The 21,417-nt window shown below is 45.6% G+C and overlaps 1 protein-coding gene across 1 annotated transcript in view; it reads right to left on the reverse strand.

Moving 5' to 3' along the window:
- The window catches only part of MYH13 (myosin heavy chain 13), a 48,328-nt gene that overhangs the window by 12,204 nt on the left and 14,707 nt on the right, over positions 1-21,417 (reverse strand). The window contains 15 exon segments of the mRNA XM_063113095.1: positions 81-207; positions 2,925-3,304; positions 3,545-3,554; positions 4,044-4,134; positions 4,235-4,380; positions 5,597-5,773; positions 7,606-7,848; positions 9,423-9,678; positions 11,243-11,379; positions 12,355-12,478; positions 13,289-13,406; positions 18,322-18,409; positions 18,505-18,578; positions 20,434-20,557; positions 20,560-20,751. Coding sequence (XP_062969165.1) covers positions 81-207; positions 2,925-3,304; positions 3,545-3,554; positions 4,044-4,134; positions 4,235-4,380; positions 5,597-5,773; positions 7,606-7,848; positions 9,423-9,678; positions 11,243-11,379; positions 12,355-12,478; positions 13,289-13,406; positions 18,322-18,409; positions 18,505-18,578; positions 20,434-20,557; positions 20,560-20,751 — 2,287 coding nt within the window.

Genomic DNA, 21,417 nt, shown 5'->3' on the forward strand with positions numbered 1-21,417 from the left:
GAGAGGTGGCTGCCATGTGAGTGTTGCTGACCACCCTCTCCCATGTCCCGGCTGGACCCCAGGAACCTGCCCATCCTCACCATTTTGGGTCTGCAGTCTTGCCTTCTGCATGTTTAGATCATGGATTAACTGTGTCTGTTGGTCATCCTTGGCTTTGATTTCATTAAATTGGTCTTCCACAGTCTGGCACATTCTTTCAATATTACTCTTACAAAAAAAGGTCAACATGAGCGGGGAAAAATGGGTTCCTGGTGCCCAGTACGGAACTGGACAGTTTGATAATTTAGCTTCTTGTCAGGTAAAATAAAAATAAAAATACACAACATATAAAGGTCAGTTTAAAAGTTTCATAATCATTTCAGATTTGCTGTATTTTTATTTGTGATTGCTGCTCAATCACCAGTAATAGCTTGAAATGTCAGCTTTTGGTAGGCAAGTATTTAGTGATTTGTAAACAAACCTTTGAGAACATGCCACTCAAAGGAACCTCAGGATCCTCTTGTAAAATAAGTAACTCTGTTGCCATGTGAATAACATTTCCCGCAAAGTACAGTTGACCCTTGAACAAAATGGGGGTTAGGGACGCTGACCTCTGCATAGTCGATAATTCATGTATAAATTTTGACTCCCCTAAAGTTCCTGTCGACAGGAAGCCTTACTGATAACACAGACAGTCAATAAACACATTTTGTATGTTATATGTATTATGTATTGTATCCTTACAATTCAGTAAGCTAGAAAAAAGAAAATGTTATTAAGAAAATCATAAGAGAAAATATATTTATGGTATTTATTGAAAAAAATCCACATATAAGTGAACCTGTGCAGTTCAAACCCATGTTGTTGAAGGGCCAAGTGTATTCAGATGACATTATTGAGCATTTCATTCAAGTATAAAAGGTCCCCTATGGTGGAGGTGATTTGGAAGGATTTACTTTCCCAGCCTCTAGTTGGCCTGTATTTTTGTGGTGTTTGTTCAAAAACCTTGTGTATGTTGTAGACCTGTTCTCTCTTCCTCCTGACTCATAAAATATAAAATTAAATGTATTGAGCACATGTTTTTCCTTAGACTGGGAGATATGAGAAGGCAGCAAGAGAGATAGAGGAAGTAGATTCAAAGGAAGTCCTCCAGGGGCTTAGGGTCTCTTTGAGAAGATGACGTACAAACACGAAAGAATTAAAGCAGCCGGGGCTGGAAAAGGGATGGTGACTCGCGAGGAGAAAATCTAAAGCTACAACAAGTTAAAAAGTATGAAGCAATACGCAGTGTTTCTTCCACTGGATTTTAAAATTGAGAGCAGAGAGTATAAAGCAATTCTGGAGATAGAGAGGTTGAAGGAGGGGCTGTGGGTCCAGGCACAGCATATGGATAACGCTGGAGTTTCTTGTAACCCAGCCAATCCTGCAACCTGGCCTGGCTTGCTCAGAGAGAGAGAGAATGCGTACAGACACAACTTCTTAGAGGAAGGAAAAAAAAAAAAAAACAAGAAGGAGAGAAAGGGCGGAATATGGGGAAGCAGGAGAGAAAGAGAAAGGAGTCAGCCCCCGGGGCCAGTGAGCTGCAGCCAGGGAGAGGGGTGCAATGAGGAGGAAGCCCAGGGCATGTGAATCCAGACCCTAAACAAGGGGCGCCATCGAGGCCACTTTAATTCTCTGATCCATGTCTTCCCTTCTTTTCCTCGACACACACCCTGACCTTCTGAGAAACCCTCTGAGGGAGGCCCACAGCCCACATCTGGGTCACGGCTGCTTCTTCCTGCCCAGCTGACGGCTCCAGGTACAGCTCGGAGCTGTTCCATGTAGGAGCGCACAGTCGCTCTTGGAGGGAAGCTTTGCTTTGAAGTCATATGCAGAAGCGGGTTTTCTGTGGAGCTGGTGAAGTTTAAGCTGCAGGGCCCTCATTTGCATGGACACTATGAGACTTTGAGGAGTCATAGTGGGTTCCAGGTGGGGGAGAGCGGAGCCACCGCAAGCAGAATATACTTCTATAGAGGCATGTCTGACAAATGGCCTGAAGAAGCCTCCAAAGAAAGGAACTCAACTCGCCAAGGCCCCAGTAATCTGTGACTTATTTTTCTCATTCTTAATATTAACTTTCATACCCAATTTTCAGAATTCCATCTACTTTTTCTTAAAGAATCACAACCCTCTCAAGCTTTATATGCTTCAAGTGCCACAGACCCTGGATCCACCCCTGCTCACATGCATAACTTCACATAGGCTGTACCTCCCAGAGACTAATAATGTGGGCTAAGAAGGCGGCCATACCCAGGAAGACCCTTTGGTGCAATCCATGCACAGGTTTAGTTCTAGAACATGACAGGTGGATTGGAAGCTTTCTGTAAGACTCTGGAAGGATGATGCAAACTTGAGCAATGGCAGATCATTTGATCAAGCTTGAATGATGCTACGGTCTGAATGTTTGTGTCTCCCCAAATTCATATGTTAAAACTTAATCCCCTGTGTTGGGAGGTAGAGCCTTTGGGAGGTGGTTTAGGTCATCAGGATGGAGCCCTCATGAGTGGAATTAGTACCTTTGTAAAAGACGTCTGAAGGAGCTTGTTCACCCCTTCTGCCATGTGAGGACACAGCAAGAAGGTGTCATCTTGGAAGCAGAAAGCAGCCCTCACCAGACACCATATCTGCTGGTGCCTTGATCTGGGACTTCCCAGCCTCTAGAACCATGAGCAATGAATTTCTGCTATTTATAAATGACCCAGTCTAAGGTATTTTGTTAACAGCAGCCCGAATGGACAAGACAAATGATTTGAAAGAATTTGAGGAATTGGGAGCAGACAGAAATGGGGGACAGGGTTTCAGTTTAGAACATACAGTGTGTTTGGGGGCCTCAAATTACACATGCTCACAGGCAGGTGGGTGTGGCTGCCTTGCATTTGCCAAAAGCAGAAGGGTTGGCTGGGTACCTTTGACTTGGTGACAGTTTCGATGTTGCTGGCCATGTCATCGATCTCCATCTTCATCTCACTTTTTTCCTTCTCCAGCTTCTGCTTGACCCTCTGCAGGTTGTCAATCTGCTCCCCGAGCTCGGCCACACTGTCCGCGTGCTTCTTCCTCAGGGTGGCAGCCGTGGCTTCGTGCTGCAGGGTGGCCTCCTCCAGGTCCCTGCGCAGTTTCTGGAACTCAGCCTCCCGCTTCTTGTTCATCTCAGTCTGGGCTGAAGTGGCCCCACCAGCTTCTTCCAGCTGCTCACTGACCTCCTCCAGTTCCCTAGCCAGATCTGAACGCTGCTTCTCAATCCTGGCTCTGAGAGTGTGTTCTGTTTCAATTTCTTCCTCCAGCTCTTCTGTGCAGGCCTGAAAGGGACACTGTATCAGGAATGTTGTTGGGGGATGGGCAGCAGTCCACTTTGGGAGGGGCCAGGTGGTGAGGAATTAGGGGTAGGTAGGGCAAAGTACAGAATACATTATAACATTAAGTTAGTGGGAAAAAACCTTGGAAGCAACCAAAGTGTCCATTTATAGGGGAATGCGCAAATCGACTATGATGGGGCCATGCTCTAGACGTCCATGAGGCGGTAAGATGCTGATTTGTGTCTACCAAGGACAGCTCTGCAGGACATGTCACTAAATGAAAGGAGCAACATGCAGAAAGATATTCTCAGCACGATAATATTTATGCTAAAAATGTAAAGAAACAAGAACTTTTTTTGCATACATATATTCTATATATTTCCTTTGGCTCTTAAATGTGCACATAATTCCATAGCAAAAGATTCAGAAAAAATGCACATCCAAAGGAAACTGGTAGTTACTTCAGAGAATACGGGCCCTCCTAATTTTATTATTGGTAAGCACCCTTACTGATAATATTTAGCTTTACTGATAATATTTTGATTCTTTTCAAGGAAATAGGTTTATGTGTTATTTAGAAAATTGAAATATTAACTTCAAAAAATAAAGGAAAGGACAGGACATTCTCTCCAGCTCCAATGGGAGGAAGAAAAGCAGCTAAAGAAACAAGGAGGAAAGAGCAAGACATTTGCAAAGGGGTTTGTATAATTGGGAAGGTTTCAACAATTTTACCTGCAGTTCTTTAACCTTCTTTTGCAACTGCAAACTGAGAACTTGTTCATCGTCAATTTTGGTTTGTAACTGACTGGTCTCAAACTCCTTCCTGCAAATAGATTTTAAAAAGAACAAGAAATACAAGTCTTTTAAGAGAGAAAAAGTTCACTTTCAGAATCCAATGCAGAGATAGAAAATGAAATACCTACTTCTTCAGTTTCTCTTCTACTTGCTGCTTGTCATTTTCTAGATCCATAATGGATTCCTGGGACATTTTCAGGTCTCCCTCCAGCTTTCTCTTCACTCTTTCCAGGTCTGCCCGCAGTTTCTTCTCCTGCTCTAAGGAGCCCTCAAGCTGGGAAGACATGGGTGAAGAGGTTGACAGTCTGCTGGGAAGACGAGCTTGCCCCTTTCAGCCTACGCAGCCAAATGGGCTCCTGGAGGGGACTGGCTGCAAGCCTCTGGCCCCAGGAGGAAGCAAGTCTTCCCCCAGCATCCCTTCTTTTCTCTCCTCCAGCAAAGGCTACCCCAGGGGGCTGGATCTCTCAAGGGCCTTCTGGTGCTGTTTTCAGCCAGTTTCCACTTGGCCTGTCCCAAGCCATGTTCCCTGCAGGAGTATGGTACCCGTAGATGTCCTCTGGCACAGACAGGCCCAAGTGGGGCTTCTATGGACAACACTGTGAAGGCCTAGGTTGCATACCACCACTCCTCCCTACTTACACTCTGCAACCATGGGGAGATTTAGGCAAGGGAGTCCTCTGTGTGTTCGTGTGGGTGTATGTGTGTGTGTGCACATACGTGCAAGGATTGGGGTGTAGATGTGGAATGCACCTACTCTGGCCTCAGAAAAATTGAAGAGATCTGGAAAATTTCTAGCCACAGTAGTGAGTAATATCTGAAAACTTCAAACCTGACTGTCGATCAAGAACAATAATGTAATGTGTTGGGGGGGAAGGTAATTTTTCACGGTCACAGATGGAACTCACTTTTAATAAAGTCAGAACAGGGGCCGGCCCCATGGTGCACCTGGGAGAGTGCAGTGCTTGGGAGTGCAGCGGCGCTCCCACCGCGGGTTCGGATCCTATATAGGAATGGCCGGTGCACTCACTGGCTGAGCGCAGTGCGGACGACACCAAGCCAAGGGTTGCGATCCCCTTACCGGTCACAAAAAGGACAAAAATAAAAAAATAAAAAAAATAAAAGTCAGAACAGGATTGGAGTTTTCGGAAACAAAATGACCTGCAAATGAATGCTAATAATGGTGACGATGATGATAATATCAGCAGCTAATGTTTCACTGAGAACTTTTTATGTGCTGAGCTTTCCACAGAGAAAACCCTCTGCGGTGGAGCTGTTTGTGCCCCCATGTCACAAGGCAGAAACCAAGGCTCTGAAGGATAAGTGGTTGCTCAGGATCCCAGACCCGTTCAGGGTCAGGGTGGGGCTGAGATCTGAACCCAGGGATTCTGATTCCAGAGTTTGAACCCTCAAGCCCTGTGTCCTCTTTAGACCCTTGTGCCTGCAGTCCCGTAAGTACCAGCTGCTAATGCACCGTAGGGAAATATGCTCACATCATCTGCTTGCTGTTCAAGCTTGACATTTATTTTGATGAGACTACTGACTTTATCTTCTTCCACCTGAAGATCATCCAGTGTGTGCTGATGGGCTTCCTGGAGAGATTTCTTTTCTTTGGTCAATTTGGAAATGTTTTCTTCAAGCGCTGTCATTTCTTCAGTAAGATTCTTTACCTATGAATATATCCACAGCAATTTAATATCAAAACAAGTAAACCAAAGGCTTCCAACAGCAAAAGCTATTACTTCTTTTTTTTTTTTTTTTGTCTTTTTCGTGACCAGCACTCAGCCAGTGAGTGCACCGGCCATTCCTATATAGGATCCGAACCCGCGGCGGGAGCGTCGCTGTGCTCCCAGCGCCGCACTCTCCCGAGTGCGCCACGGGCTCGGCCCCTTTTCTTTACTTTTTCCTTTTAAAATTTCTTTAGCTACTTCTTTACCTTCCTAGTTCTTCGTCTTCTTCACTGCTCTATCACACAATGCCTCAAATTCTCCCAGTAGGATTATTCCTTTTAGGAGGGCATTATATATTGCAAAGAGGGACACGGTTAAAATGCAAATATGCTACCTCTGAAGGGAACTCATCAGTCTATATTCACTCACAGTGCGCCTGCAGAAATTTGTTTATTAGGTTGGCTGATGGTTTGGAATAAGGCAGGTGGGGAAGGAGAGGTGTGAGATGCTATGTAAGGAAATCCAGAAGGGGAGTCCTGTGAGTCAGGAAGCAGGATGCGAACACAGAACCCGGAGCTTTAAAGCATGAAGTGGAACTTTTCCCCATGTACAACAGTCTTCCAGGTCAGAGGCTGCTAACTCCTGGCTCATGAGCTGAATCTGGCTACAGTCATTTTTTCTTTAATTCACATAGTGGTTTACAATTTTTGAATGTTATCGACACTGGGAAAAAAATGAGATTTCACATAAAATCTAGATTTCTGGCTTCTCACGGAAAATCGGAAGCTTTGGCAATGCTGGATTCACATTCTCACCTGACAGCCATTGACCATCATCTGTGGACAGGGCAGGAGCTCTCCGGTTTGCCACAGTCCCCACCCCTGACATTGTCTATCCAACACTGACTCTGCGTGTCAACTGCCACTGTCACCTTATACCTGGCAGACCTCATCCTTTCCCTCACCTCCTTTCCATCACCCACTGTGATGTGGGTCATGCCACATGTTTTTACATATTTTTGTTGAATGTGTATTGTTGTGTGGTGTGCATGTAACTTTTGTCTACATAAGTGCTATCATGCTGTATCTTCCATTTTCTGACCTTTTCCCTCCCCTCAGTGCTAGGTATTTAACAGTCGTCTCTGCTGCCCTGTGTGCAAAGCCTGTTGCTCCTCATTGCTGTGTAGCACTCCCTGGTGTGCATCTGCCACATCTCACCTCTCATCCCCCAGCAGTGGACCCTGCCACTGCCCCCGGGTCTCCCCCACAAGCAATGCTGCTACAGACATCCATGTACATGTCTCCTTACGGACCAGTGGGAGAATTCCTTGGTGTTTATACCCAGGAACAGAATCACTGAGTCATAGGGTATGTGGATTCTTAATTTGACTAAGTAATTCTAAATGACTTTCCTGAAGACTGCATCAGTCTCTACGCTGCTGAAAATGCATGAGAAACTGTGTACCACCCCACCCCCCCGTCAATCCTGGTGTTACCCAGTTTTCTGCCTCTTTCATTACCTGCCTGGCCCCTGTGGGCATTTTTGTTTGTATCCTCGTGCTAGGAGATATGAGAAACAAAGATGGACATGAAACAGTCCTTCCTCTCCAGGGGGTGCTATGAGTCTGTGGTACAACCAGGGAAGGTTGACAAGAGCCTACAGGTAGAGAACAAGGCAGAGGACAGACCGTGTGGGACCTGAATCCCCTTCCTTTCTTCCTGCCTCTTGCTCCCAGGCAATGCTGGGCTGGTGGGGCCCCTGCCCAGCCTTTCTCCTTACACAGGTGACCGAGGATGGGCACAGAACCCACGGGCTCCCTTGCCTGCGCCCACCTTGTTCTTTGTGGCATGCTTCTCCTTTTCAACTTTCGACAGGGTCAGCTCCAGGTCGTCAATGTCTCTTTTGAGAGAGGCACATTTATCTTCCAGATTCCTCTTCTTGGCAACCAGTTCAGAATTCATTTCTTCCTCCTCTTCTAGTCTCTCATTCAGCTCCTTGACTTTTGCTTCCAGTTGGATCTTGCTTTTGATGAGTTCCTCACAGCGTTCTTTGGCATCCATCAGGTTTTCTGTTTCCTGAAAGAACCAGTCCAAGAGGCTGATCAAAACCTATAATGACCTGGTTCTTTCCCTGGAAGGAAAGGGCCTCACCCTCCAAAAACTCATGATCTAGACCTAAGCCGAGGAATGGCTCATGCATGTGCACACACATATATCATCCATATACTCTTTTTTTTAACCACCAAGGACATTATTTCCTTAATAAAAATTCACTTAAGATAATTTCAAATCAAGGAGTTATGAAGTTACAAGTTCCCTTTAAAGAGTAAAGCCTTTACAAATTTGCCAGATTTGGAAATCTCACCCTTCCTGCTACGACCAGATGAAAACGACCCATCAACTCTATGTTATCACAAGCTGATTGATAGTTTCAAAACATTACCACCTTTTAACTTTCAACAGAAAAATGCTACCTATGTACCCTTTGCTGTGCCTCCTCAAGCCACAGAACAGAAAATTAAAAACACACAAGAATCAGTGATGGAACAAGTAAATGTCCCAGAAGACTCTGAGGCAAGTCTCTTGGACAGACCAAGATTAGCTGATTCTGTTCTTAAACTAAATTGAGCTCTATCTTCCCGTATAAGAGTATTTTAAGAACTGGACACACATTTCAGGGTAATGGATAGGAAGAAACTGGCAGGAATGAGTGCTTGTTTATTGAACGTCTGTAAACATAAGCTATGTGCTAGGCATTTCACATGCATTAACTCCCCTGATTCTTTAACAACTGTATGGGGCAAGTACTATTACCATGCCCATTTCAAAGATGTGAAAACTGAGGCACAAAGAGAATAAATAACTTGTCCAAAGTCACACAGCAGTTCAATGGAGGATCTGGGATATGTAGACCAGATATCTGGTTCTAAGACTTGTTCTCCTGCACACTATTCTTGGGAAAGTGCTCCTAACAACAGCACTGTGCTGACTGGGAAAGTGAAAAGGGGAGTAGAAAAAGCTCTGCATATGAGACAAAAGGTAAATGCATTTTGGGGTTTATTAAAAAGGGAAAATTATAAATGCCTTAACTCTACGAAATAAGACAATCCCACTGTCAGAGTGTTTGCACACTGCATGTACGGTTTCATTTTTCATTTGTATGTATGTATACATGGTTTCATTTTTCCCATTTCTTTGACAAAAATGCATACTTTTAAGGCATTTAAAAATACTTTTAAAAATCATACATGGAACATTACTCTTTCTACTTTAAATTGAGTTATTTAATTCTAATGACTTTATTGATATGATTTTTAAAACACTTGGTGCATTCCTGACAGTTTTTTATTATGATGACACACCCATATCCATCATACCCATAACAAATAAGTCTAGCTCCGCTACGGACGACAGAGAAAAGTCAGTAAGAGCACAAATGCACTTTGCAGACGTGTTTTCTCACATGCACTGCTTGGGCTAAGCTGGGGCCAGCCCTCCTTTCACTTGCAGGGTGGTGCTGCAATACTCTGTATGACCACTGGGTGACACTACTCTCTCTTGAATAGATACCTGATGGGCGCCTCAGTATTCCTTCCCCTTTTCTGTCCTCCAGAGTCTGTGTTTTGCATGCTCAAGCAGAAGGTACTTACAGACTGGAACTGCAACTGGAGGTCATTCTTTTCCTGCAGCAGGGAGACCATTTTCGCCTCCAGCTCCTTCTGGAGAGCTTCAGATCTGGCCAGTTCTTCCTTGGTCCTCTCAAAGTCTTCCTTCATGGTGGCCATCTCCTTCTCAGCCTCTGCACTCTTCAGCAAGGGCTTGATTTTGAAGAACAGGTTCATCCAGGGCCAGTGCTTGACGTTCATAAAAGAGCGGATGTTGTACTGTATGCAGAAGATGGAGTCCCTGTATATCCGTCAGGATGTGGATTAATAAACCACAGCAAGGTCTTGTGTCCGCCCCTCTCTCCAGCTGTCCCCATGGACCCCAGGACCTTCATCCTTCCCAAATAAGTAGAAAGGAGGTCCAGCCAAGCTTTGCAGATCCTATAGATCCAGAGTAGGCCTGCAATGAGGGGCAGAGGAAACAGCAGGTGCAGAGGTTGGAGGTAAGAGAGGGCATGGGGCCATCTCCCATTCCTGGCTGCCATCGCCCCCACCTTACTGAAAATTAGTCATTAGTGGCCTCTTAATGACCAATGCAATGAGAGCACTTTCATTCCTATTTTATTGGGTTTCTCTCCCACATTTGAATTGTTCATCAATTCTTGTTTTTTTGAAACTCCCTCTGCCTTGGATTCCGTGCTAAAACAGTCTTCCTGTTTCATAGTACTTTATCATATGGGCTTCCTCTTCCTCGTGTAAACCTGAGACCTGTCTTTGTCGTCTCCCAGTCTCTTGCCCTTCTAGAATTGATTTAATGTCCTGATTTCGACTGTCACCTACATCGCACCATCATCGACAGTTCCCACGCTGCACTCTCCACAGCTTCATATTCACGTAGCTCATGGGCACCTGAAACTCGCTTCTCTTTCCCTTACACGGGCCCCTTGTGTGGAATTATTTCATTTCCGTGCTGGCTTCCATTTGCTTCACCAAGCCAGATGCCTGGGGGTTATTCCTGACTAGTGCACGACAGTCGTCCCTTGTGGCACTGAGAATGTTAGAGTATGCAGGGGAGCAGGGAGAAGAGTCTTCCACCCAAACTGCCCCCTCCCTGAAACCCCCCATATACTCAGTCATCAGAGCTGCTACTATTTCTCTTGAATTTTTGAAGGACTAAGGCTCTTAAATATTCCTTCAATCCATGTCCTCCTCTCACCCCTCCATGATGTCCTAATTCAGGCCCATGTCATCTCTTACGTGGACTCCTGCTGCAGCGTGGTCATGTCCCATCTTGTCCCCTCATTTCACACTCATCCCAGCTGCCAGAGTGACTCAATCCTGTCACTCATCTCCTCACACACCCTCTATGGCTCCCATCAACTAAGGACACAGTCTGGGCTCTTGAATGTGGCACACGGGGACCTCACTGCCTGCTTCTTGCTAGAATAACAGCAACCTGCCTGTTGGTCTCCCTCCCAGACTGTCCTTTCTCAGGTCATGAAAAGCTTCCTTCCCAAAGTGCATTCTTCTTGCTGACTCCTTTGTGCCAATCCCAATCCCCAACCAGGTTAGGGGGCTATTCTCATCAATCCCCCATTCCCCTGAATAGAACCCTAACATTGCACTTGTCCCCAATGTCAGAACTTGCCACACATGCTTGTGCTGCCCACTCGTGTGTGCTCCTTGAGGGCAGAGCTCATCCTGTATCCCCAGTGCCAAGCACAGCACCCAGCCCAGGATTGCAGCTCAGGAGATGGCTAAATGAATGAATGAATGAAAAAGTGAGCCAGGAAATGAAGAGCCCAAGACAGAGTGCAGCTGCTGAGGAGGGAGGGCAGGGCAGCATACAGGAGGGTCTGTGTCACCTCCTCTCCACCATCTTCTTGAACTCCAGTCGCATCAGGTACCCCCGGCACAAGGCCTGCGTGTGCATGGTCAGCGTCACCAGCTTCTCATCTCTCATCTCCTTCAAGAGTCCCAGGAGCCCAGCTTTGAAAAACACCTGCATGGAAACAGCCCCATTTGTCCTCTGCACCTGTTCAACCTGGACCCTCCAGGGAGCCTGTGTCTGCCCGACCTGACCCTCGACCCACAGAGCACTGGGAGGGACAGGCAGCCACCCATCTTCTGGGACTCGCTTCTCTGTGGCTCTGGGCTCTGCAGCGGCCCCTCCTGGGCAGGGAGGTGGCCTGTTCTGAAGCACGTGCGAGACCCTGTCACCCCACATGGAGCCGCCTGCAGAGCTCACAGACAAGAAGCAAAAGCCAGATTGGGAGAGACTCATAGCTGCGTCGGCCTCACCCTCCTCCTCGCACTCTGTGTGGGAAGGTGGGTCCCACCTGAGGGCCACTTCCCCACTGTCCCCACCAGCAGGACTTCCTCTGCCTCTGGGCCAGCAGGTGCTTCCCCTGTGGGGACCCCGGCCTGCCCCTTTCCTGCAGGGAGCGCTCCAGAGTCAGTCCGGGTGCACAGCCGGCCTCTGCTGCCCGCTACCCATGCGACCTCCAGCATGTTTCTGGTCCTCCCAGGAACCGAGGAGGCAAGTACCACCACTGTCACCCCCACCTCACTGGTGGTTGTGAGGAATCAGTGAAATATGTAGAGAGGGCTTCTCACAGGGCTTACACGCGTGTGCTCAGTGAGCAAGTGGTAGGTATTTTTATTGGTTATAATTCTTCTTTTCAAGCCCTCACTGTCCCTGGAATCCTTGCTTGTTCTCTCCTTGCAGCTTTTTCTTCCCCTTTGAGAGTCTCACCGCGTCTTTCTCCAGGACACTCGGGGTCCCCATTCTAATCTGAGCTTCTAGCCACTTAAAAACCAACGTGGAGATGGAGCTCGCAGTACCTAGGCACTCGGCTCCCTTGGCCTGGGCTGTCAGGCAAGGGGTGGTCAGGTCGAGACCCTTTCCTCCCATCAGCTAACGAGCAGCCCAGGGCTGCGGGTTACGCGAGCGAGTCCCAGCACCACCTGCTCTCACCTTGGTGTGGCCAAACTTGTACTGCTCCCGGTCCACGTCGATGGAGCTCAGGAGCTTCTCAGAAGCATTTTTGCTGTCAATGAACTGCCCTTCTGGGATGGCACTGGTATTGAGGAGCCGGTACCTGAGGAGATAGGACAGCATTTCCTGAATGGGTTCAACCCCCCCAGCAAGGCCCCACACCTGAGACGAGGCCTTCTGGAAACTTCTTCTGCTCCAGCCTTAGGAGGAAGGGGAATATTGTGCAGCTGGTGTGGGAGAGGGGTAGGTTTTAGGCACAGGGGCTGTGGCAGAGGGAGAGAAGTGCAGGAGGAAGCCCAGCCAAGTGCATGGCTGGCACCTTGCTTTCAGAAGAAATGGTTCTTATCTGTCTTAAAAGAGCCTTGAAATCAACTGTGACCTGTAGACCTCGGTCTCTTGCCTCTGGAGGGTCTTCTTCCCTCCTCCACCCTGGACAAGGCTTGTGGGTCCAGATGGCAGCTGGGAAGAGAGTTGCTGTAGGGCAGTGGGCCTGAACTGGGGGGATGTGGCCCCACTGTCTGGAGACATTTTTGATTGTAACAGCTTGCGGGTAGGGGTGTGGTTTGCTACTGGTATCTCTGGGTAGAGGCCAGGGATGCTGCTAAAATCCTATAGGGCACAGGACAGCCCCCACAATAAAGGATGATCTAGCCCCAAATGTCTATGGTGCAGAGGTTAAGAGACATCCTGGTCTAGAGTTAAGGTCAGACTCGAGGGTCTGGGCTCTGAACTTGGAATCACATTGGGCTACCCCAGCACTCACTTTGGGCATGTGACCATTCCCCCAGCAAAAGATGACATCCATAGAAACCCTGGGAGGCTGTGAGCTCACCAGACACCCAGCCCAAGGAGTGCCTCTGGGGAATGCAAGAGACACCCTCAAAAGGAGAGTCGAATAGACGAGGGAACCTACCGCTGCTTGAAGTCTGCATAGAGGATCCGGCTGGGGAATCCTTTCCTGTAGATCCGGATGCCTTCGAGGACCCCATTACAGCGCAGCTGGTGCATGACCAGGTAGTGGTCCATCACACCTGGGGAGACAATGTCCCGGGAGAGCTTGTGGCTTTTTCATTGTTTGTCTTTGATGGTCTGAGGCACCGTGAGACACTCCAACACAGCCAGACTTGAGCGGGAAGAGTTAATGTCAGCTCCAAGAAGGAGGGATTGGGGGTGGCTCGAGCCTGCCTACAAGTCTCATGGTAGAAATAATTTCATGCTCTTGGGGAGACTGTAGCAAACTACAGCTGTGGGAATGAAAGCCCAAATATTGATCTTTGCCCTGTTCATGACTCTGTAGCTAAGCTCCAAGAGAGGGCAGAATGAGTGTGGGGTACCCTTGGGCTTCCCAATTGATAACTCGGGATGTCTTCCTGCCTCTGCTCAAGGATGGGGATGTAAAATCTGCAGGCTGTGCCTTCAGTGGGAGAAGGGAAACAAAGCGGATGAGGAGGAAGCCTGTGGTATGGGATGGGGAGGTGGGGTGCAGGGCGGGTGGTTATCTGCTGACTGTTTAGCACCTGCTCTGGGAAGCAGAGAGGAGAACTAAAGCGTGGGTGGACGAAGAGGAGCCAGAGGGACAATCCCCCATGGGAGGTAACATGGCCACTCTTGGCCACCAGTCTGGGTCAGGCACAAATCAAACAGGGGCCAAGAAAATTCTGTCTCGGGGCTGTGTGTACATGAGGGGGAGGTTCGAGGAGAGGTACTACAGTTACATGGTAACGGTTACATGGTGGCTTTTTATCATGGACTCCGTAAGGTGCTGGGGAGGGATGCGGCTAAAGCTGGCTTTGACTTAACCTGATGGAAACCTCTAGAATGTTCACAAGCTTCCCAGTTTGCTCTGAGGAAAGACCATTATACAAGTACACATTCTCAAGGCTGTGCTAGAGCTATGCTGTCTAGTAGTTAGGAACCACCTGTGGCTATGTACATTTAAATTCATTAAAATTAAAGATTCATTTTCTTAGTTGCACTAGCCACATTTCACGTAACCAGTGGCTACCACATTGGACAGTGCAGTATAGAACATCTCCATCATTCCTGAAAATTCTATCAGGCAGTGATTTTCTAGACAAAAAGAGATTTAAGACCAAGGAGAAGATGTATCAGAAATCCAGAGCATCGATAATATGGAGGGAACCTTAGAAATCATCTAGTCCAACTCCCCTTATTTCTCAGGAAAAGTAAGCCAGTGGATTACCAAAAGCCCTGGGGGCTCCTAGAGGCACAGTTTGCACCCACAGAGATTCAGTCCACCCTCCTGTCGCTTGACACATGCAGGCCATCTGCTGCACAGAGCAGTCATGCCACATGGCAGCAATGTGCTCCACCACAAAAATTGATTTTTGTGTGTGATGTAACACCTACGTGCAAGCCAATGATTTTATTTGATGCTTAACCAAGGAAACAGCTCTGTTCCAACACTGGAGGAGAAGCTGGTTGTGCCAGGCTCACAGGGAGGGGTGCAGCACATCAAATAACACATATTGAGCTGCTGCCACCTTTGACTTAGTCTGTAGAACCCAACCTCCATGGAAAAAGCGTTGACACTGTATATAGCAGACCTGGTGATGGAATTTAAATATGTTGCCCCCCCAAAGCCCATGTTGAAATCTGATCAAACAATGTGGCAGTGTTGGGAGCTGCTTGGGTCATGGGGGCAGATCCCTCACGAATGGATTAATGCCCTCCTTGTGGGGGTGGGTAGCGAGTGTATTCTCACTCCATTAGTTCCTAGGAGAGCTGGTTGTTAAAAGGAGCCTGGCACCTCAGGAACCTGCTTCCTGCATCCTTGCCATTCTGGCTGGAACAGCCTTGCCTCAGGTGGCCCCAAGTGTGGTTTGTGCCACAGCTCTGCAGAATGCAAGCCAGAAACCTTGGTAGCATCCAAGTCATTTTAAATCTGTAGGCAGACAGAATTTGAGAGCAGTGGAGACATGGCAGCCTCTACCCAGATTTCAGAGGATGTATGGAAAAGCCTGGGGACCTAGGCAGAAACCAGTTGCAGGGGTGGAGGTGTCACAGAGAGCATCTTCTAGAGCAATGCTGGGAAGAAATGTGGGGTTGGAGCCCCCACAGAGAGCCCCCACCAGGGTAATGTCTAGTAGAGTCATGGAAGTGGGGCTGCCACCAGGACTCTAGAACTGTAGGGCCACTGGCAACATGCAACACCCTCCTGGAAAAGCTGCAGGCATCAGTGTAGCCCAGTGGGCTGTGCTTGGCAGAGCCATGAGGGTGGGCTGCCCAAGGCTTTGGGGATTCAAGTACCCTATTGTGCCAGGATGCAGGGCTTGGAGTCAAAGGAGATTATTCTGAAACTTTAAGATTTAATGTATGCCTTGCTAGGTTTTGGACTTGTTTGGGCCCTGTTTCTCCTTTCTTCTGGCCTATTCCTCCCCTTTGGAAAGGGAATGTGCACCCAATGTCTGTTCCACTATTGTATCTTGGAAGAAGAAAATTTGTTTCTTATTTTTACAGGTTCTCAGCAGGAAGGAGTCTTGCCTTTGGTCCTAGTTGAGACTTTGGACTTTCAAGTTGGTGCTGGAACAAGCAAAGACTTTGGGGACAATTGGGATGGAATGATTTTATTTTGTATGTGAGAAAGACATGAATTTTGGGGGGCCAGGGAAGAATGATATAGTTTGGATATGTTGCCCCTTCAAAGCCCATGTTGAAATCTGATTCCCAATGTGGCAGTGTTGGGAGCTGTTTGGGTCATAGGGGGTGGATTCCTCATGAATGGATTAATGCCCCCCTTGTGGGGGTGGGGAGTGAGTGAGTGAGCACTCTGTTAGTTCCCAGGAGAGCTGGTTGTTCAAAGGAGCCTGGCACCTCCTCTCCTTTTCTGCCTCTTGCCTCCTCTCACCATGTGATCTGCTTGTACCTCCTGGCTGCCCTGCCATATTTGGCCATGAGTAGAAGCAGCCTGAGATCCCATGCCTGGTGCAGCTGTCCCAGAATCTTGAGCCAAATAAACCTCTTTTCTTTATAAATTACCCAGTCTCAAGTATTTTTTTATAGCAACACAAAAACAGACTAATACATCTGGTTATCTGGGGATTTAAAATTTCTGGTTCTGCATTATCATCATCATCATCATCATCATCATCATCATCATCATCATCATTATCATAATTGACAGCCAACATTTACTGAGTGCTTGCTGCGTGCTCAGCCTTGTTTAAATGCTTTACTTGTACCTGCTCATTTAATCCTCACAACAACCCTCTAAGGTGGGTTAAATGAGTTAATATTTACAAAATGAGTAACCACTTTATGAGTTTATTAAAGAAATAAATAGTAAATTAATCTTTGTTTTATAGACAAGAAAGCTGAGGCAGAAAGATCTATAGTACTCTGCTTAGGGTCACATGGTGAATAACAGGTGAGCTGAGATTTTTTCGTCAACAATCTAGTGCCCCTGTTCACTTGTTGCAGAGGTGGGACATTTAATCATGAGCTGGGGTACAGTGTTTGTCACAGAACAACTTAGGTGATAAGTGAGCCACCTCACAGCTACAGCTGTATGTGATAGCTTCTTTTCCTCTTTTTGTGACAAGTGACCCTGAAAAACAGCTATACTCTAAGAATATCTGTGCATCAGGATTGGTGGTAGCTAAAGGTCCACTCTACTGTGTGTGTTCTATATCTATATATATGGTCTCTGATTCCAGTTTTCTCATCTATAAAATACAGATAACTACACGTACTTGCAGAGAACTGTTGCAAGGATCAGAGATAATATAATAAAGTGACTGACATACAGTATGGATTAAATAAACCAGTTGCTATTAATGCTGTTTTTATTATGGGATATCTAAGATGATTATTTGCTAAACGTAGTGAGGTTCTTAACTTTGGGGTAACAGGGGTCAACCGAGCCCTTTAAAAATCTTATGAAAGCCATGGACATAATGTACATACAATATTTTGGAGATTATTTTATTGGACATACAATATTTTGTATAGACATTCAATATTGGACATACAATATTTTGTATGGACATACAGTATTTTGGATATTATTTCATTGCAGGGGTGCAATATAGGTTGAATGTGTCCCCCAAAGTTTCATGTATTAGAAACTTAATTCCAACTGTTAAGAGGGTGGGAAATCCTATTATGGTAAATTGAAAAGTGTGGCCTTTAAGAGGTGATTAGATTGTGAGGACTGTGCCCTAGTGAATGGATTGATCCATTCATGGAGTAATGGGTGTCATTCTGATGGCATTAAAAGAAAAACAACTGAGAAGCTTACCTCTGTCTCTAGCTAAGCTATTCTTACCATGTGACACTCTGCATCACCGTAGAGTTACCACCACCAAGAACAAGGCCTTTGCCAGATGTGTTCCCTGTACTTTGGACTTCTCAGCCTCTGAAGCAATAAATATTGCTTTTTTATAAATTACTCAGTTTCAGGTATTCTGTTATGAGCAACAGAAATGGACTAATACAGGGTGCCAGATAAAATACAGGATGGTCACTTAAATGTATTTTTGCTTGTTTTTTTTTTTGGCAGATGGCCAGTGTGGGGATCGGAACCCTTGACCTTGTTATTACAAGGCTATACTCTAACAAACTGAGCTAACCGGCCAGGCTTTTTATTACTTTTTTTGTTTGTTTTTGTTTGTTTGTTTGTTTTTTGGTGGATGGCTTAAATTTGAATTTCAGATAAACACTGAATACTTTTTAAAATATAAATATATCCCAAATATTGTATGGGTCATACTTGAACTAATAATTTTTTCATTGTTTCCCTGAAGTTAGAATTTAACATGGCATCTGGTATTTTTATTTGCTATATCTGACAACGTTATTTCATAGTCTAGTTTGAGAAGTGCTAAGGACTACCATATTTTCCACATGCACACCCACAAAATTTTGCACACATTCCAGAGAGTCCTATTCTGTTCAAATAATTGTCAAGATTGGATTGTTACTTACCAGGAGTCTTGGTCTCATTGGGAATCAGACATCGTACAAAGTGAGGGTGTGTGCTCCTTAAGTTGGTCATCAATTTGTTTAAATTTTCCTGGGACACAAATCAAAACAAGCACATTTGTCTTAGCAAATGCCATTTCACTGGGCAGGAAAACAACCCAATGCAGAAGCTGCCAAAACACGAACCCTGAATACGGCCGACACAGTCTAGAAAGAGGAGCCTTTCTTCTTTCTGCCCTTTTTGCTTCCCCCAGAGTCACCTGGAGACAGACACAGAAGGGCATGTGAGATGCAGCCCAGAAGACACAAGGTAGGCTTTCTAAGCCCCCTCCTCCAAGCCTTGAACTGGGAGTTTTGGTTTCCTATCGAGGTAAGAGACCTGAGATTTTGTTTTTAACATGCCTCCAGACTACCCAAATTTGGGAACACTCAGCTTTATCCTTGTGGGAATGGAGCAGGGTGGGATGTGGGTGACATTTAACTGGGAGCATAACTTGGACTCTCAGTATGAAAGGAGAGTCCTTACCTTTAGAAATCAGACATGAAATCAAGCTGAATAATTGGCAAGATTGAGACAATCTTCTCAACGATCATAGTTTCTTTCAAGAGCTTCCCTGCTTTTATTCTTGAATCCCTACTTTTCTCTTACTGAGGAAGTAACCGAAAGTAATAAAGTGGAATGTTCTCACAAATATTCTACAAGTCAATTTTTTTTTTCTTTTCTAAAAGAAACAACCCAATATGCCATCTTAATTTGGAGTCAATGATATTTGATCTCCTTTTTCTGAATGGCTCAATTTCAGATTTAGACCTTGGTACTCAATCAAGATTCAGTCTTGGGGGACATATTATGTCCCCCTTTCCTCACACTCCTTTCACTTCACTCTTCTTGTCCCAGGGTCTAGCATGAATGTGTGTTTGGGTTGGGGGAAGGGAGGCAGGAAAGCCACTTCCCCAGATCCGCATCCACCCAGAGTCTTATATGAGTATTAGAGTCTTGGTGTTATCGCTAAGTGAGGTTATGCAACTCATTTACAGAGATACCCTGATCAGGATTAAAAAAATGATGTTCATCATCCAAGTTTACACCTGTGCCCATTTATTACATTCCTCTGCCCAGAGTACACTAGACATTAATTTTTAAAAATTATATAATTATCTAATGAATAATTATATTGCATGTATTTTCAAATTAAAAGCACAAATTCATTAAATTTATGCATTTAAAATGGTCCATCATTTTAAAACTCTATTTTGGCAATCATAAAAGTATATATATACTGGTGTGATACTGGCTTGGGTGGCCACTTTGGAAAAGAGTTCAGCAGTTCCTCAAAAAGTCAAACATAGTTATCATATGACTCAGAAATTCCACTCCTAGGTATACCCCAAAGAATTGACAACATATGTCCACATGGAATTTTGTATATAGATGCTCAAAGCAACGTTATTCACAATAGTCAAAAAGTGGAGACAACACAAACGTCCATCAACTGGTGAATGGATAGACAGAATGTGGTATATCCATACAAGGGAACATTATTTGTCTATAGACAGGGACGAAGGACTGGTACATGCCACAGTATGTTCAAACCTTAAAAACATTAGGTTAAGTGAAAGAAGCCAGACACAAAAGACCATGTAGTATGTGATTCCATTTGGATGAAATGTTCAGAATAAGCAAATCCGTAGAGACGGTAATAGATGAATGGTTGCCGGGGGCCGGGGACAGAAGTGAGGAGTGATTGGTGATGGGTTACAGGGTTGATAAAAAGGTTCTCGAATCAGATAGTGGTGATGGTTACACAAACTTGTGTATTTTTTAAAGGGTGTATTTTTAAAGGGTATGTAAATTATATCTCAATAAAAATCTATCAAACAATGTGGAATTGTCTATCTTGTCCACCGAGAGGTCCTGTTGGCCTCCATAGAACTCAACCTTTTAAGGAAGAGGAGAAATAAGAGGAGGAGGAAGAATGAGGGAGATCAAAGACAGCTGAATAAATCAAGCTCAACCTGAAGCTCGTGTTTGACAACTGGTTTTTCATAAGCAGCTTTGGGTTATGAGTAACCACACAGAGCTTTCCAAGGGGACATCAAAATACAGAATTTCACCTGCTTCCGCACCAGCATAGTTGGAAAAAAGGAAGGACAGCAGCTTCAGTGAGGACTTCTGGTACAACCCAACCACGGTCTCATTCAGGGGGTCCTTGTTCTTGTCAAGCCAGCCAGCGATGTTGCGATGTTGTAGTCCACGGTGCCAGCGTAGTGCACCAGCGAGAAGTGGGCCTCAGCCTTGCCTTTGACAGGCTTGGGCTTCTGGAAGTTGCTGGACTTGCCCAGGTGCTGGTCATACAGCTTGTTCTTGAAGGAGGTGTCTGTTGCCTTGGGGAACATGCATTCCTCTTCCAGGAGGGAGAAGATGCCCATAGGCTGGAAAGAGGATAACAGAGACTATACCTCTGCATTGAATAAATGCTAATGGCTCCATGGTCTGGAGAAACCGGAATAGAACTTTGGTCCTGTAACTCTGGGGCTAGGAACACTGGAATGTAAGCTCTGTGTGCGCAAGGCTCTTGGTCTGTTTGCTGGATGACAGAACAGTACCAGATATATAGTAAGTGCTTAATTAAATTTGTTGAATAAAAGAACATAGAACGAAAGTATGTGTATATAAATGTAGCTCACTTTTAGCAAGAGATTTACAAAAAACAAAGTAAAGTTACATATATAGCCATAAAATAATATGAGTCATATTTTAAACAATAACGTTTGGACTTCTCAGTAGCCGCCTCAGGAAGATATACTCATTCTAACATGACCAGCACTCAAAATGTTATGAGAATTTCTTTTTAAAAAGTTAATATCATCTCCTGTTTTCATAGTAACATCCCTCCAGGGTTCCTGCTGTTCCATGGTCCCTCGTCCTTGGGTGTTTGGGCAAGCCTAATGGGTAAAAAATGTCACAGTCCTCGCTGGAGTTCCACTCACATTCTTGGGGATAAAAGCCCTCGGATTTTAACCACTGAGACACCTCTTCAGGTGTCAGAAGAAATTCTGGGCACTCGCCCTGCCTTCACAAGGGGACTCAGCCATCTA

Source organism: Cynocephalus volans, chromosome 10 (assembly GCF_027409185.1).
Source record: "Cynocephalus volans isolate mCynVol1 chromosome 10, mCynVol1.pri, whole genome shotgun sequence".
Taxonomy (NCBI): Eukaryota; Metazoa; Chordata; class Mammalia; order Dermoptera; family Cynocephalidae; genus Cynocephalus; species Cynocephalus volans.